Here is an 18,297-nt window from a genome sequence, read left to right as displayed (position 1 = left end):
TTTTCATGGAAAAGTTATCTCTGATGGTTGGCATGTAAACATTTTCCAGCAGGGTTTCCATGGAAACAGGTAAAAGCGTGCGCATGTGTATGTGTGCGTGTGTGTATGTGCTTGTGCGCGCGCGCGCGTGTGTAGGTGGGAGGAAAAGGTGTTATCTTCAGATTGGAAGCTATTTTTAGGAAAGCCACAGGTTAAAACGACTACGACTGAACACACTTAATCAAATGCTTGTTAAGAAGGTGGCAGGGGGAGGGGAGGGGAGACAATTGGACTTCTCAGAAAGATCATTTCTCTGAAGGGCACCCTATAAAACATTTAATGAGATAGTCAGTGTCCTTTTAGTCTTCTTTCATTTTCTCATACATGCTTGGTACCTGTCTATGAAGTTGTACATAACAGAGTCTTCTCCGTTGTGGCAACCTGCTAAAGGTTAAGACACAGAGTGCCGTAAGTAGAACAAAATCCCTGAGGAAGATGCAACATCCAGCAGAAGAGAAGGCAATTTCTGGCTGCAAATGAAGCAGGAACGTCTTACAGACCGTATGGTGGGAGGACGCATTGTTCCTCTGCTGTGCCGGTTAGGGGCTGGGAAGGAGACCACAGCCGTCTGTCCTTCTCAGCTGAGGATCCTGGTTTTATCAAAGTGTAGGAGACCTGCTGCTGCTTACAGTGGGAGTGGGATTATATGAGTCTTACTGTCTGGGACAAATGACTGGGTTGCTGAGGACGTTTTCTGGAAAGCCTTTTTGAATTTCTGCAAGCAACATCAGGACAGAATTTATCTTGTTCCTCAAGGGCTTGGGCTAGCAAGAGGACAGCTGAGGTTCCCTGAAGGAGAGTGGAGTAAGAATAATGGAGTTAAGGGCCTGGGAAAAAAGGAAAAGCAAGACAGTGGAGTTTGGAAAAGACAAATGAAGAAATTAAAAGAAAAAAAAGGAAAAGGAAATAAAGCGAAATTCACCTAGTTCATGAAACCTTGTGAAAGTCATTAACTGACAGTGTCCTTGACACTGTCTTGTGTAGTGTTTCAGCCTTGTGCAACTGAGAAAGAAGGAAAGGAGGAAAGAATACGAGTCTAGAAAAAATATAAAGATGACCAAAAAAACCCCTAAAGGAACCGGGAGAGGTATAAGGAAAACTAAATCACGGCATTTGGAGTATTACACTTTTTTTAAAAAGAAGTTTAATTTACAAATAGATGAAAATTAAAACACAACATAAAAGCTATTTTTTTCCCCTTTTCTTGCAGTCTTAGCCTGAGACCTTCCTTTCACAAGGGTCCTTTGCTCAACATCATACTTTTAAAAGAATAGGGGTTTTATAAGTAAGATGGATTTATTTCCATATTCTCTTTGTACTAGTGGAACATACAATTTTTAATGTACTTATTTTCAGACAATTCTAACTCCAGTACAGAACTCCACTAAAATGCTTGTGTCTAGGGATTTAGACCCAGGCACCATAATCTGCACCAGTGAAAAGTAAGAAAAAACACAAATATGACTATGCTTGTTTTGCAAGAGGGAAAAGCATGAAGACCATAGTGGAACTTGACAATGGAGGAGAAGGAATTAGATCCCTATGCATGTCTTCTGTATCCTCACTGCAAACATATTTTAGGAATACTTGATCACCTGCTATGTGAGTACATCCATTTCCCAGCCCACAGTTTTCAGGACAACATTTTTTCCCCCAAAGGCGTATTTGCAGCTTGGTTCCTCAAGATGTACAGTGCCTCTAATTTTCTCAGTTCTAAATGATCACCATTGGAACATGGAGGCCCTAATGGTAAGTTTTCTTAAGAGATTTTCTAAACAGCATTTACGGATCACAAAGCCGTATCTTTGGACATATACAAGTGGTAAATTGGAGAGAAGCAATTTTATACTATATTTCCAAATGCTGACACTACAGCACTTTCTTTTGCATCGGAGTAAGGAAAAATCATCAAAAATTCAAGCCGCCAAATTGAATTCTACTCATGGAACAGAAGCAAATTATGTTCTCAGTGTAAAATGGAGAATACTTGTTCACAAAAAGATCAAAATTCAAGAGCATTTGTAGGTCACGACTGAGCTGTAATGAGTTTGTTCTTGTCGCTCAGCTTTAATGAGCGGGTTTTTGAAAGGGAAGGAGAAACTATTGATGAGGACTGGTTGGCATACTATCCTGTGCCTTTGGTATTGTTCACCTGAACAGAGCTGCTCTTAGAACTGATATCATTGTCTTTGAAGATATACTATTTCCTAGGGGTATGTAGTGTCTGCGTAAAGTTTGGAAAAGCTAGAAAGAAGGCTTGGGAGGGCAATGACTGATTTCCCTTCCTCAAATTCTAATCTTCATCAAAGAAAAAGGTCATGTAAATGCTATGTGTGTGATTCTGTCGTTGCCTACATTTCTGTAAATCAGGAGTAATCCTATTAGTGTCCATGAAGTCAATATAAAAAGCAGAAGGAAACTGAATAGCCCAGTGTTAGCTTCAGAATGATGCCACAGCTTGGGAAGGTGGATCAGGAAGCTGTGCACAAAAAAGCTAGGCAATACGTTGAGGAAGGGTCCTTGTACACTATAGAGTAGGCAGAGAACCTCACAGCAAAGTAGGGTCCTAAGTATCATAGAGACTTATTTATTTATTACATGGATGAGTAGGCTATTTTTATTACAAATTTTCAAAAATTCCAATATATACTTTTAAATTACAAAATAGGTTTCAGTGTATCAATAAATGAAGTAGCTGAGATAGCAGCAGCTGTCAGGTTATCACTGGAAGAAGACAACATTAGAAAGGCCACTGTGGAGAAACCCAGCATGGGCCATCTCAAAATGTTATTAGGGGATTGCTATTTTTATTGTGAGAGCAGACACCTAAAATCCTTTCTTCCAGATTGATGGAGCTAAATCTGCAGAATCACTCCTCCATCAGCAACCTCGCTGCTTGCTCCATCTTGTTATTTGGATAAGGATAATAATGTATCTCACCTCTGATACAGCACAATAGTTTTTCAGAATGTCCTAATACTTGCTGAAATTAACATGAAAGTTCCAAACCCTGCCTCACTGAAAGTTTAAAATGTCTAAAGGGAGATGAGAGGAAGACATTGCTGAGTAATGTACTCTTGCAATAATCTTCCCTCCTTACCCTGCAGTTGCTTGAAATTGAAACCATTGTCTTGAATGATGAGACTGCTTGACCTTGCAGATTTCCGAACAAGCTTAGAAACTGCTTCATTACAGTGCAAAATGATAGCATATGGACATTGCTGTGAGATGTGATTGCTTAAGATTGCTTTTCCTTCATTGTTTTCACTGAACAATCTCAGTGGAAAAAATTTTACAAAGCAAGGCCAGTTTCCTCCTTAAGCTACTGAACTCTAAGAGTCTGTTAGAGTTTTCATACATCCCACAGACTGATTTACGTACACCCTACCGGGTTACACCAGGCTACGTCATCCCTTATTGACCTTTGAGAACAGAATTCTAAAAGCCACTCTGCTTTGGATTTTGTTATTTATTTTGCTGAAGTTAAAAAATAGTCTAAAGACATTATTTCACTGCAGCGGTGAGGCTGGACTCTCAGAACAGGATCCAAATGGATCTGAAAATTGATCTTGCCTTACCTTAAAATATTGAGTGTTGAAGTGCGGTGCTGGTATTTTTTATTACATAAATTTTACTCATCTCATTTACGTAAGAGTAATGCTGTGTTGGGCTGACATGGATCTTTAAGTGGCATGTCAGTCTGAACAAGTTAGATTAACAGAAAAGGTAATTTAATGTTCTACTATGCTCTCCTTTCCATGGGAGACTCATTATCATTACTGATCATTCAGGATATCAAAAACTACCCATCTCTTTTAGATCTGTGATTCTGATTCTCAATTTCTATTCCCAGAGACCAAAAACTATCTGCGAACAGTGAAGAATTAAAGCTATCTGGTGCTTTATTGGTGCACTAACACACCATTGGCCAGAATCACCTTGTCATTTCTCCACCTCCAGCTGGGTGAAGGAAACAGAATCTTTTCCCAAAAAACCACTACACATCGCAGTGTTTTCTCCCAGTCTTGCAGAAAAATTGGATAACCTCTCCCTGTTATAAGTATGTTTCAGTATAAATTATGCTCCTTGTGAGGGATAATTGTGTTTAGGAAGCAGCCAACAGACATAAACACATTCCGTTACTTGTACACCACTTCTAATTTTTTCTGTGACTTGCAGAACCTTTCAAGGAAAGAATTTCACCAATAGTGATAATGCTCAGGTCATGAAGAAGGCAAGATGATCTCTGACTTGGACTAACAATTTTGTTAAATGATAAGTGAAAGCAACTAAAATATCAAAACCTAAACCTGGGATGATTCGAAACAAAACATGGCCATTGCCTTTTTTGCATGATTTTGCTGTACGTAAATGGAACATAGCTCATCCCACTTTCAGTAAGGGGAAGCTCATGTTATGCTATAGACCACTGCTTCAGCCATCTCTTGCAGTAACTTTCTTGTGTCTCTATATCCTAAGCAGAAGGATAAGAAGCAAACGGTACAAACAAAACCATTATCTGTGTCAAGGATTATTTTTAACAAGACTTTCTCTCTCTATGCAGGTTTTGCTGTCTCTGTCTAAAAAAGCAGTGCCCAAGTTTAGCAAAATCAATCCACCAGCATTCTTCCACTTGTTTGCCTACTTGGGATGCAAGTGGTATTAATAAAATTTTTGAAAAATTAGAAGACATTTAAAAAGGGCCTGGGAGGGCCAAATTCTGCACTCAGCTACTCTTGAGAATTACAATTTATTTAAGAAAGAAGCTAGCTCAACTGTATAGCTGTTTCAGTAGCCATTGTGCAAGTTAGACACAGTTATGCAGTTGCTTATTGTCTACAAAAGGTATATGTTAAAATAAATATATTTAAGTGTTTAATTACTTCTTGTGCAGACTTTAACCACATGCAGTGAGAGTCACAGAAACACTAGTATACTATATCTCATTCAGCTTAATTTGTTATTTGTCTCAAGATAACAGAAAGCAGGATGGAGAAGTAGTTCATGTACAGCTTCTCTTTTATAACTACTTTTAACTATCCCATGAAGCAAAACATGACAGGCTACCCTCCTAAGAGAACAGGTTTTGTGCAATGTGATGGTAATCAGACAAGCAATTTCCATTAGCTATATTTAGGGCTGCGAACATCTTATCTGATAAGTAAAAATACATTTCCTAAAAGAATACATTCCAGACTACCATCTTACCTTACACTTAAGTGCAGGGACACAAGAGAAGAGCTTTTATATACGGCAAACCATACATTGGGTTCAGTTGCAAATGAAGATTAAATATATTGTAGACAGTTCATATTAACATCTTCTTGCAATTAAGATGTATACTCTCAGTGAAAAGCACAATCAAGCATGCAATATATTTACCAATATAAAAATAAAAAGAAGAATAAAAAAGACATTAACCTCTTCTTCAACGTTATGGGCAATTCCATTCTGCACTGGTCCTGAATCACTCGGTGGTGTTACTGCAACTTCCACTTTTGCACTTTTTTCTGTGGCATCATCCATAAATAAGAGTGGGAAAACAACAGAACAGAATATTAAGTAAGAAATCTATTAGTGAAACTGCTGTCATATATTCAGTCTGTGTAAATCATCAAATACTGAAGATGGACCAACATCTGCCTTTAAAAGAGAGAGGCAAAAATTCTGTCTTCCGTTTGACCAGTACACATTTTGAATAAAATTCTTACGAGTAGTGAGCTTTCATTTGAAGAAACTATTCTACTGGTACTCATGTCCTAGAAAAATTTACATTCTTTGCAATATTCAGTTCTTTGTTTATGCTAAACTCACTGAGCCTAACACTTCAGGTAAAAAGTGATATCTAGCATTCTCCCCAGACATTAAAGAATGCAAGATGTTACATTTACAGATGAGGGGATATATTCAACAAGATATAACTTTTATAACACACTAACCCCTGCAATTAGTAAAGTTAATTCCAAGCTGTAATCGTGCTCTTTCTCATGCAAAAGTGTGGGAAAAGAATAAATGGATGGTCTAATAACATCCAGTAACAGAGGATGATCTTTAAAACAGAATCCTGTAGTCCTTGTGCTAAACTTTTACAGGAATTAAAGGGATAAAATTGGGCCTTTGGTTTCTGATGCCAAATTTATTCAAATTTATTCTTACTTTGACTATCTTGGAATTCTCTAAACAGTAATTACCTCTTTAAGTACGTACTAGATAAAAATGTCAATGGCATAAAATGCCTTGGACAATATAAAGTTATGGGGAATAGCAATATGAAATGTCTAACTCAAGTTCAACATGCCTTATGGCATGCTCTTGTGCACAGAAGTAAATACAGCTGTCTAGTTACATTACTGCTATCTTGAGATTCTTCTAAATTAAAAATCTGAGATCACAGCCACAGTGGAGTGCCAGACTATCTGTAATTATTTCAGTGCATGTGTGTTGTCTCTTAACCCCACAGCCAGCATTATGGTTTATTAACAGAGTGTCCCATCCAACTGCTTGATTCTGGAAGCAAATAGTATCTAAACATAGCACAAGGTCAGAAAAAGTGTCAACTAATAAAATGATTCAGCTTTTATCAGACACATTTGCATCTGGTTTTCTAATGCAGAGAACATGCCAAGGTAAAGTAGAGAAAACAGGACATAGTACAGCTTTTCTTTCAGTATAGGAACTTTTGAACTAAAATACAAATTCTTACCCTTAATGGAAAACCATAGTAAGCTAATTTTGCACCATTAGCATACATGGGTCTAATGACTCTCAGCAAGTAGTAGATAAACAAATCAAATCTTAAATATGAAGGTTGTTTCTTTTTGTGGCAAGGGTGATACCATATAAAACACATATTCTCCTAGAGCAGCTCAATAAATTAATTAAATTTTCACATATAAATGCAAGTAACTTTTGTCTCTCTATTTCTGCCACTTCAACACATACCCAAAATCAGCATTGCTTTTTTCTTTTCAACCCTGCTAGGAGGCTTTCTAGATGCCTTAACTGACTTTCTCTTCCTGCACTTAACTCCTGTCCCATCCATAAGTTTAATATTCTTTTGTACAGGTAATCGGAATATTTTTACTAAGATAGCATAAATGAAGTAGAAGGAGAAATCAATCCCTAAGTATTGTCAAGCAATATAAAACGGTGAAAAAGGCCCTCAGGAATTTGTACTGCTGCACTCACCATGATTAGCAGCTCCATTCTGCCTTTCACTGTCTTCCACCTGGCACTTCTTTTTGGCGATCTTATGCAGAATCGAGGCCCTTTCCTTGAACTTTCCTAAAAGAAAGCATTGTCATGATTAAAATGCAGCCATTTTGAGAAGCAAAGTTTCTTTGCTGTAGCTTAGGCCCCATAAATCGGTACTGATAATTCATTTCCATCCCTTCTCAAACAGCAAACGTTATTAAACACTATCTGATGTTCTGATATATGCTTTTTTTTCTTTTTAGTGGAAATAAATTTTTTTTTTTTTCTATTCTGAGAATTCAGCAACAAATTGAACAAGAAATTGAAAACAAAAGCTATTCTTTTTCTTCGGAAGCAGTCAGTAAAGTTCCACCTATAAAAGTGCTGGCGTAGGATTTCAGCCTAAACAGAAGATGAATGCAGATGAATAAAGATATTAGAAACAAACAAAACCAGTTTCAGGTCTCAATTAGTAGTACAGTAACACAGAGTTTCAGATGAACCCATATATTGCATCATGGTGACTGTCGTCAACTTTGTCACTTCACTCAGCTATATGCCTGTGACTTCTACAGATACTTCGGAAGGGGAAGAAGAAATCTCCAGAATACATGATTTCCATACCAGTTTCTAAAAGGTAAATTTTCTTCTCAACCTGCTGGGTGGTTTCTGTCTCCCATGACGTTAACCATGCAGCTCACCATCTCGACTGTCTCCAGCGCAACTCATCCTGTCCTAAGAGAGATCCCAGGTCCTGTCACTCTTTACTGACCACTGAGTCCAAATGACACATTCAAACTAGGCAATGTCAAAGATGGCAAATATTAAGTGAAGTTAATTTAGTCCTTCCTCTACAGTGATTGATCTTTCTATGTAAGGGCTCTTTGGACAGCTTATGACAGTCTATGTTGTGTAGAAAGATGATGTATCTGCCTTTCTTTACTGTTACCCTCATTGCTATTGCTCTTTAAGTCTTTTTTTATCTCTTTCAAAAGTATAACTGGTGGCTATAGTACAGTACACTTCTAATTAAGAACACTATTACCATACAGCGCCGTGACTGTTCTAATTCTTCATCTCCAGCTAAAAAAATCCATTGAAAACTGTTGGTGTCTCTGCTGCAAAAACCAGTGCAGGCTTAAGACCAGAAGATTTTTAAATGGAATCATATAATTAATTAACAGTGGCAAGTAACAGTGAGAAGTCAAGAATGAACTCAGTTAGTTGGACAACAGTCACTGTTTCCAAGCTAAAATAAAAGACACACAAGAATAAATCATTAGTCAAGAAAGAAATCCTCTCTTCCCTTCTCACAAATGGAAGCTTCAAACCCCTGTACCAACACTTTTGCATGTGAAAAAGCATATGCACAGTCCACAGAGAATAGCAGCTATCATTTGCTGGGAAGTGGAATTAATTTGTCAACAGCAAATCACTTGGAAAGTAATAAAAATATCACAAAGATTTAATAAGCAGTATTGTCCTTTCAGCAGCCCCTATCTTTTCACAAATATATCATGCTCCAAAAAATAATTAGCCATTCACAATATATTGCAAAGATTATTTTTTTTGGTACATGGTACTAAAGTAAAGTTGCCTGCAAAAGAGTATCTAAGTGTAGAATAAATCACAAATAGCAAGCCATCTCATTATTTCAGTGCACAGGGTCAGTGGCAGAGATTTTCGTTAGAAGGGGAAGAAGAAACAAAGAGTTAAAGAAAGAAAGAGAGAGAGAGAGAGAAAGGCAATTGCTTGGAATATCAGATAAGAGAAAGAAAAAACAGAAGAAAAAATGCAAATCATATTTCCAAATATTTTAAGCTGAAATGCTCAGAATCAAGTCTGTTTCTAACTTCTTTTGAAACACTAGGGGTATTTAAAAAGTGCTCATCGAGAAGCATGTGTAGATACTGAAAGGTGCCTGCATAATTTTCATACAACATGTATGTCAGTTTGCTAAAAGATTGCTTTAGGTTTCAGACTCCAACTCAGCTTCCTATGTTTGAGAATTTGGCTTGTGATGCCCCAAATATACAAATGCATTTTTTGCAAACGATGCAAATGATGCAACTGAGACATTTTCTGAGAAATATCTGTGCAACCGTCCATATCTCCCACCTACTCCAGGATGGTGTAAGATCTTTTACTTTAAGATGCAATTTAAAAAGTTTAATTAAAGTGATATGGAATTCTATAAGGATATCTATTCTTTTGTTTGAGATTGTTTGAAATTGTTTAGGTTTTTTTTAATAAAGAAACTTTAGCCATTATTGAACTGAAAAGAAAATGTCTCCACAGAGATTCACACTGGTTTAGATTAGCTTAATTGAAGTTGTCTTCATTTTTTTTCACATTTCCAAAAGCCTCCTCCCATCTTTAGGAAGAATTTCTTACATTGACTTTTAACATTGTAAGTTATACTGCTTCATTCAGGAGACTGCTGCACAGTTATAAGTCGCTGTCATGGAAATTAACCTCAACATTTGAAAGGGAAACTGTATTTTGGTTTATTTTTATTTCTCAGTTCAGCTTACATTTTTACATCATTACCTTCCATTTGATTCACTCAGTGTGGGTAACAAACAGTGTGAGGAAATGATTAAAAGACATAATATCGACTATCAAAAGCATGACCTGAGGAAAGCAGTAGTACTAGACTGCATGAAGACAGTGAGATGTAAAAAGACAGCAGAGCTATGCCTCCTCCTTCCCTTTCCCTGCCATTTTTCTCCTCAAACCAAACCAAAACTTGTTCAGCGAAGGGGAAGCACAGAGCCACCAGGAAAAAGGACCATCTCAGGATATTTCTCAGTCATTCAAATGCACAGAAAGCCCCAAAGGTTTCATTTTAGGCACAGATCTTCTCTTACGCCTTTTTTCTCATCTTTAGGTGGGGTTACTAAAATAATCCAATAGGAATTTTATGTTACTGTTCTTATTCTAGGAGAAAGTAGGAGCTTATGTTTTCTCTTTAACAGTCCTATGTACTATGGGTTTGACTACCTAAGAGTAATTTTCACACCATCTGCTACCATGAGAGTTTAGGTGAATGAAAATGCTTGATTTCATGGACCCAAAATAGGATAGATTGTTATAGAAAATTCTTAATTAATCTAGATTCACTGAACTCAAGACAGATTTTGCGACTCATTTTAGTTTACAAAGGATGGGGTAGAAGGAACAGCAGATGAAGGCCAGGTGATTAGCAAGAAGGTAGCTTAAAACTAAATTGGTTTTATTTGAATATATGCAAAAAACCCAGTATTGTATAATACAGATATGCGCTGATCTGCATGAGCAACTTCAGCTGGCATCAGTTGGCAGAGATTCTTCTTCTGATCAAGGATATATTAAAAAGCCAATCCTTTGACTACAATCTAAATTGCAGACTACAGATTCCCTGGGTCAGAAAAGCCTTTGATTTGATAGGAAAATAGTTTATCTTCAGAAACTCACTCGTTTAAAAAATTCAAGACTCTACCATTTGTCTAGTTTTCAGTCTCTGGTCAAATGCAAATTACTACATCTATGCAGCTTTAGCCAACCTTTCATGAGGCTAAAGATTTCAAATCTGTGGCTGTTGAGCAGTCTGAACTGTACCTACCAGACCTGCTCATGGCCAGTTGTGGAACACAACTAGTGGGTCACAACTGATCAATTCCAGAAATCCACCTCACGTGCTTTCTCCTTTAACTTTAAAATCCTGCAGAAGCATCAAATGAAAACATATGCAGTTTTGTCATGTTGTAGGCTGTTGATGGAGGTTACCTGACAGCACAAGATTATTGTGAGGATCTCTTCCCATCTGGTAGGGTATATTTTCTCTCCTAGTTGGGCCTGATTGAACTGCAATTCATTTAAAGTCACTTTCAGACCAAATAGGAGCAAAAAAATAATAGAGATCAGTTTCTAAGACCTGGAGCACAATGGCCCTCTGGCCATTAAGCTGTAGCTGATTGTGTATTGCGACCTAACCATTAGTTTTTGTCTCTGATTGTTCTGATGTAGCAGCAAGAATAAATGCCTGTGCTTCTCCACTGGAGGACTGAAAGATTTGCTACCTATCTCCACCCAGGGTCTGAGGACCTGGAGATAAGGATGTACTCTATTAGAAAAAAATCCATGGATTTGTAACTGGGTTTACATGTTCCTGTGACTAACTTTCTGCACAAAATGTATAAAAAACTCAGTCAAAAAAGGAAGAGAAAGAGGAAAAGGGATAATGCAAATAAGTGTGATGCAGAGTGATAGTGATTATACTTTTGAAAATCCAAACAGAAAGTTCAAAATATAGCACACTTTGATCTAAATACAGCTTTGGGATACACTATTCATTACTTGCTTTCTGAAAGACATGTGAAAATGATGATGACAGTTGCATTTGAGAAGGTAAACTGTATCACAGACTCCTAAAGACAATGGAGGACATTTTTGCTACTGAAAGATTTTTGCTACTTGATTTTTGCTATTGCTACAGTATGGTCCTGGATTATTTATTCATGATGAGTGCTTTCTGAGATGACATTGAATATTAACAGCATTACTTCAGCATAGGCACAGTATTAATATATACATATATTGTATGTATCATACTTGCATGGGTATTTTCCCACAAACAGCTACATTTAACTGTCAATAGAGTATTTATGAATATCAGAAGGCTACCAATGTAGTGAAACGGTAGATTAAATACTTCAGCATAAAAAATAAAAACCTTAACATACCCAACCCCAAGGCTACAACGAGAAATGACCGCATCTTGATTGTAATGGACTGAGATACTGTAAAAGCTTTAGCTCTGGTAGCCGTACTTGAATGGTCTGGGTTAACGACTCATTTCAGGTGCTTGAGAGGTGCATTTAAACAACATAGACACCACTGTTTGCCTGGTAAAATCTCCTCTCAGACATCCTTTCTTATACCTGTGCCACCCCTGTGAATCAGATGGTGAATCTGGGCAACGGAGGGCAGTGTGGCAAGACTGCCCTATGAGCTCACGCCTGCTACAGAAGAAAACAGCATCTTCCAACATCTTCCAACAAAGGTGGAAGGAACTGTCTCCTACAGCCAGTCCCAGAATATTACAGTTATATTTGAGTATCAGCAGCAGGTACAGAAAATGGGAAACAGTCAGAAGTTATCACTTTTTTTTTTCCCCCTAGAGAAATGATCATGAGTAAGTCATATAATGAAGGTTTTCTTAAAACCTTTTTAACTTCAAGATTAATCTAAACTAGAAAATAACTGTGTTTTTAAAAACAGAGAATTAAGCTATTTGCCTTATATTCCCAACATTACAAATAAGTAGGCATATGCGGCTAACTTTTCTACAGGCCTCAAGCTTATCTCCATCCTCAAACACGTCACTACTTAGTAAGCTGAACATTCATGAGACCATCTGTCTGGCATTATAATCAGAGAGCTGGACAAGAGGCCTTGATCCTACAAACAATCAGGTCTCAGTTCAGGGAAACTTCCAAATTATAGAAATGCTGACCGCACTAGGACTGAAAGCATGTGCTGGAAATTTAGTACACAGTTAACTGCCTTCCTGAATTAGTATAATAAACTGCAATGCTTTTGAATCAGCAGAAAAATTTCCCAAGATTTCATTGAGCCCTGATTCAGGCCCTAATTACTTCCTTCTTGTATTGCTAGAATCAGGATTTTAAATTGTGTAATTTTTGCAATTAAGCATACAATTGATACTCCAGAAATAGTCATGCCTAGTTTTTAAAGTTTATTCATTACTTTTGAATAATACAGTAAACTGAAGTCACTTAATAATTGTTCTCAAACTGCATGATTTGAACATCCATAAATTAATTCATCTTCTTGAATGCATTGCAAAACATGGCATAAAATAAGCATCTACAATCTATGTTATACTGTGCTGTATAATTTGCAAGTGTGGTTTTGCATGTATGTTCTTTAGTAAGAGAATTCCATTGTATTTCCTTATCTGAAATAGCAAAACTGAAATGCTGAAAAACAAAAACTTGAAAAAAGAGCCATAACTGATCGCACCGTCAATGAAGACATGCAAAAAAGCAGTCATTCAAAAATGGAGAAACTGAAAATAGGACTAAGAAAAATGAAGGAAAAACTAAACACATAAAAAGCATTTAAAGGGCTTCAAAAAAAGCTGATACAAACAATTCTAAAATATTTCTTACCTTCTTCAGTCATTGTGTCATAATATTTTAGGTTTCCATATGATCCAAGCTCTACAACATCACAGTAAAAGACACAAAGATAAGGAACCAGCAGACATTCAAGAAATGTATACGTTTTTGCATGTGCTTCATAAACTCGAACAGTGATTACGCAAAAAATTCTGCAGGACAGCGAAACACGGATTACAGAAATGGCAGTGCCTTTCCCCCCCCAAAATTTCACAAGTAACTTGCTAAAGTGAGATGTAGGAGAAGCACTGAAATCTAAAATTCAGCCTTTTCAAGGTGATTTCCAATTTGGTGCCTTTACATTTGGGAAACCATAATAAACCTTGACAGTACCTAATCAGCAAGAGCTTTGGAAACTAAGCTATTTTAAAATTCCCCAGATCAGACATTCAAATACTTACGCATCCAAATTAAACAAAAAATCTCAAAACATATAATCCAAGGAACTGTTCATATTGCTGTCCCACAAACATGGTTTTGATACCGGTGCTGATGTTGACTTGCTTTAGAGGGGTTACTTAATTTAACCACTCTTGTCACTTGTGAAATCAGAAAAAAGAGTATTTACTCACTTCATCAGGTGGTATGAGACCTAAATTAATTAAATCATTAAATAGATCTGAATATGTTTCATTACTATATTCTAGCAGGGTAGAAAAAAGAATGGAATGCAGAGATCTCCAGATCTTTAGGCTACTATTATTTTTCTGCGTGATACAATCTTGCATGAAATCACCTTTTTTCTCCAGATGTTGCTTTACACTTCATTTCTTAAAGTGCTTTTTTTCTTAAAGTTTGGCATATATGTAAATATATATATAAATACAATAATTAATGCAGGTTGGCTGGGATAGAGTTAATACCTTGTCTGGGGCTATGTTTTGGATTTGTGCTGAAAAAAGTGTTGATAATACAGAGACGTTTTCGTTATGGCTGAGAAGTGCTTACACAGAGTCAAGGCCTTCTCAGCTTCTCATGCTCTACCGACTGAGAAGGCTGGGAAGGGGCACGGCCAGGACAACTGACCCAAACTAGCCAACGGGATATTCCATACCATATGACCTCATGCTCAGTACATAAATTAGGGGAAAGCTAGCCGCGGGGCTGCTGCTCAAGAACTGACAGGGCATTGGTCTGCAGGTGGTGAGCAATTGTTTGGTTTTTTCCTTTCATTTGCATCACTTGTCTTTCTTGGGTTTTATTTCTCTCTCTTTTTGTTATCTTTCTTTTCATTACATATTTTTGTTGTTGTTATTATTATTATTATTATTCATTATTATTATTGTTATTATTATTATTATTATTATTATAATATTTTATTTCAATTATTAAACTGTTCTTATCTCAACCCATAAGTGTTCCCATTTTTATTCTTCCGATTCTCTCCCCCATCCCACTGCGGAGGGGGGGAGTGAGTGAGCTGCCTGCCGGGTTAAACCACAACAAGGTCTACAAAATAGGATAAAGAAAAATTAGGCACAAGGAGGAATTTGTAAATTATTTGGCTGAAGAATTTGTGGATTATTTCACTCATCATTTTTATGCAAAGTTATACAACTGAGTTTCTAAGCATCCAACCTTTGATAGAGTGTAATCATTAAAAAATGGATACTTAACAGTTTGGTAGTGCTGTTTTCTTTGGAAATATTCTCTATTCATGTTTATGAAACAGCTTAAGCAATTAAATGTACAAACACTGTCCAATTATTTTGGTTTTAGCTGATGCACCTCATGATCTTTCAATATTTTTCCGCACAGGTGAATTTCAATAGACGTCTGGCTATTAGTTATTAACTGCAAAATACTGTGATGATATGCAAATCTGATACTTTGAAAGATCCTTTTTATTTTTCAATTTATTTGCAGATACCTGTATCTGCCAAATGAACATTTCTTACATCATTCGCAGAGACAGAGAAAGCTTTATGCCATGTAACTAAGAAATACAGGATATTATCACTGTTAAATTTTTTAAAAAATTATAATTGGATTGTAGTGATTTTTTCACAGACATAATTTATCAAAACCAGTTACAAATATTGACATACTCTTGCTCATATAATGCAGTGTCTTATCTGCATATAAGTATGCCCAATAGAGTATGACATTACTTTAAGTCTCTCTTAAAGCAAAGAAAGATCTCATTTAAAGACAGAATTTAATATATTGCTTTATAATGATATACAATGCATATACTGTTTTGTAAAAATGTTCTTAGTGTTGCAACATAATCTTCATAGCTGCTTTTACGTAAAGAAGCTATTGTCCTATCACCTTGATTTTAGTCCTACAGATTTGAATTCCTTACCTGGGAAGAGCTCCCAATAACTTCAGTATGGACTTCCTGCATACAGCGTTGGGGACCACATGTGCTGTTTAATTAGAGCTCAGTATCTGCTGACTCTACGGCCAGCACCTTTGCTTAAACTTATTCTCACTGGTCTCTGCCTTGATGTGTCTGGGGTTCGCTTTGCCAGAGCCTGGGATGAGGCATCCACTGGAGGATGAGGACAGGTGTGGAAAACGGATGCCAAAAGGAGTCCAAAAGTAAACAGAGAAATGGAAGTACATGCAGGAGACAAAACTGCCAGAGAGGGACTGTATAAGCTCATGGAGAAAAAAAAAGAGTAAGGATGGGGGTGCAGAAGAAGGAAGCTGAGAAGGAGAAGGTTGTACCATAGCAACAAAAGTAAGAATTAACAGAATGATAGCATGAGGCCTTTGACTTAATGGATGAAGCAGAAGAGGTTTCAGAGGAAGCCAACAACAACGGTGAATTATGCTAAATCTCCAGAAGCAATCAAAGCACCAGCAGAAAGGCAGGGCGCTTGACATACTGGCAGTCCGGTTTAGATCTATTTGCTTCCCATCTGAAGTGAGAGATACAAGACAAACAGGAAAGAAAAAAGGAGACTCTGACCTTACAGAGACTGAAGAGAAAAGAAACAAGGAGATGCATGAGAGTACATGACGCTGATGATCATCATGTTCTGGGCACTTCAGCAATTCAACACGCCAAGGATTAAACTAGGTTAATTCTTGCAGTTAGCAAAATTATTTCCAGGAAACCTCTAATCTTGCTGGTGAGATTATGTTTCTCAAAGCTTTCATAGTCCTATACCCAGAGCAGAACATTTTATACAATCACCAGCCCACTGACTGCAATGCACAACAATGATGCCAGAAAACATCAGCTCCAAGTATTCACATGAGCTATTTTGTGGATTTCAAGATTACTTGGGTCAGTGCTGCTCAGCAACATGAAAGGTCTGCTTCTGTGCAGTCTGCCTCCAACATATTGCACTGGCTTCTGCTGTAAAATTTGGACTAAATCTGCTCTTTGGTATTTATTTTTGAATTTTCCTGTTATAATAAGATTCTGTTCAATATGATTCTAAGTAAACTCAAACTGAATTGAAGTACTTTTTGAAAAAAAAAATGTATTGGAAAAAGTTATCAGCTTTTAAAATAAACTGATTTTAAATGGAATTGGAAATCTGAAATACTGTGATAAAGGGTACTTGAAAAATACCCCAAAATCCAATACTATTAAAATTTGACAATTTCAGTTTCATGAACATGCTATGCGGTTCCCATGGGGAGGTCATAGCAGACAGACTGGCTGACAGCCAGTACCTGCATCCCTGCTGGTCACATGAAACAAAGAGGATGCAGAGATGTGGCTTAACAGCTGATCCTCGACAGTGACAGAGTCATTGAATTAATTTGTTCCCTTCTGCACATTTTTACACCAGAAGAGAACAGAAGGTTCCTGGTAATCCTGTCTGACATTCCTGAAGGATTACAACAACATTTGCCTTATTACCTACTGTTCTCTACTCTGTATGTAGGTGCCACACCATATTAAAGTAAACAGAAAGTATAATGTTGTTAGTCAACAGTGCTACATTATTTGTAATTTCAAATTACATTCGAGACAGCCAGCATGGCTTCACCAAAGGTAAATCTTGCCTGACCAACCTAGTGGCCTTCTGTGATGGAATGACTACATCAGTGGACAAGGGAAGAGCAATGGCTGTCATCTATCTGAACTTCTGTAACGTCTTTGACACAGTCCCGCACAACACCTTTCTCTCTAAATTGGAGAGATATGGATTTGATGGGTGGACTGTTCAGTGGATGAGGAATTAGTTGGATGGTTGCATCCAGAGGGTAGTGGTCAACGGCTCAATGTCCAGATGGAGATCAGTACAAGTGGTGTCCCGCAGGGGTCCGTACTGGGACCAGTACTGTTTAGTATCTTGATCAATGACATAGACAGTGGGATTGAGTGCACCCTCAGCAAGTTTGCAGATGACACCAAGCTGAGTGGTGTGACAGACACACCTGAGGGATGGGATGCCATCCAGAGGGACCTGGACAAGCTTGAGAAGTGGAGCCGTGTGAAACTCATGAGGTTCAACAAGGCCAAGTGCAAGGTCCTGCACCTGGGTCGGGGCAACCCCTGCTATCAATGCAGGCTGGGGGATGAAGGGATTGAGAGCAGCCCTGCCGAGAAGGACTTGGGGGAACTGGTGGATGGAAAGCTGGACATGAGCCGACAATGTGCGCTCGCAGCCCAGAAAGCCAACTGTATCCTGGGCTGCATCAGAAGAAGCGTGGCCAGCAGGTTGAGGGAGGTGATTTTGCCCTCTGCTGTGCTCTGGTGAGACCCCACCTGGAGTACTGCTCCAGATCTGGAGTCCTCAGCACAGGAGAGACATGGACCTGCTGGAGCAGGTCCAGAGGAGGGCCACAAAAATTATCAGAGGGATGGAACACCTCTCCTATAAGGAAAGGCTGAAAGAGTTGGGATTGTTCAGCCTGGAGAAGAGAAGGCTCTGAGGAGACCTTATTGCAGCCTTTCAATACTTAAAGG

The 18,297-nt window shown here is 37.7% G+C and overlaps 1 protein-coding gene across 1 annotated transcript in view; it reads right to left on the bottom strand.

Moving 5' to 3' along the window:
* The window catches only part of SLC24A2 (solute carrier family 24 member 2), a 116,723-nt gene that overhangs the window by 24,996 nt on the left and 73,430 nt on the right, over positions 1–18,297 (bottom strand). The window contains exons 4-6 of the mRNA XM_075136487.1: positions 13,410–13,460; positions 7,228–7,323; positions 5,461–5,549 (exon numbers count right to left, since the gene is read on the bottom strand). Of these exons, the coding sequence (XP_074992588.1) occupies positions 5,461–5,549; positions 7,228–7,323; positions 13,410–13,460 (236 nt within the window). The remainder of the gene's footprint in view (positions 1–5,460; positions 5,550–7,227; positions 7,324–13,409; positions 13,461–18,297) is intronic.

This window comes from Calonectris borealis, chromosome Z (assembly GCF_964195595.1).
Source record: "Calonectris borealis chromosome Z, bCalBor7.hap1.2, whole genome shotgun sequence".
NCBI classification, from domain to species: domain Eukaryota; kingdom Metazoa; phylum Chordata; class Aves; order Procellariiformes; family Procellariidae; genus Calonectris; species Calonectris borealis.
The sequence above is the reverse complement of the archived record's forward strand: the minus strand, read 5'-3'. Positions and strand labels throughout refer to the sequence as shown.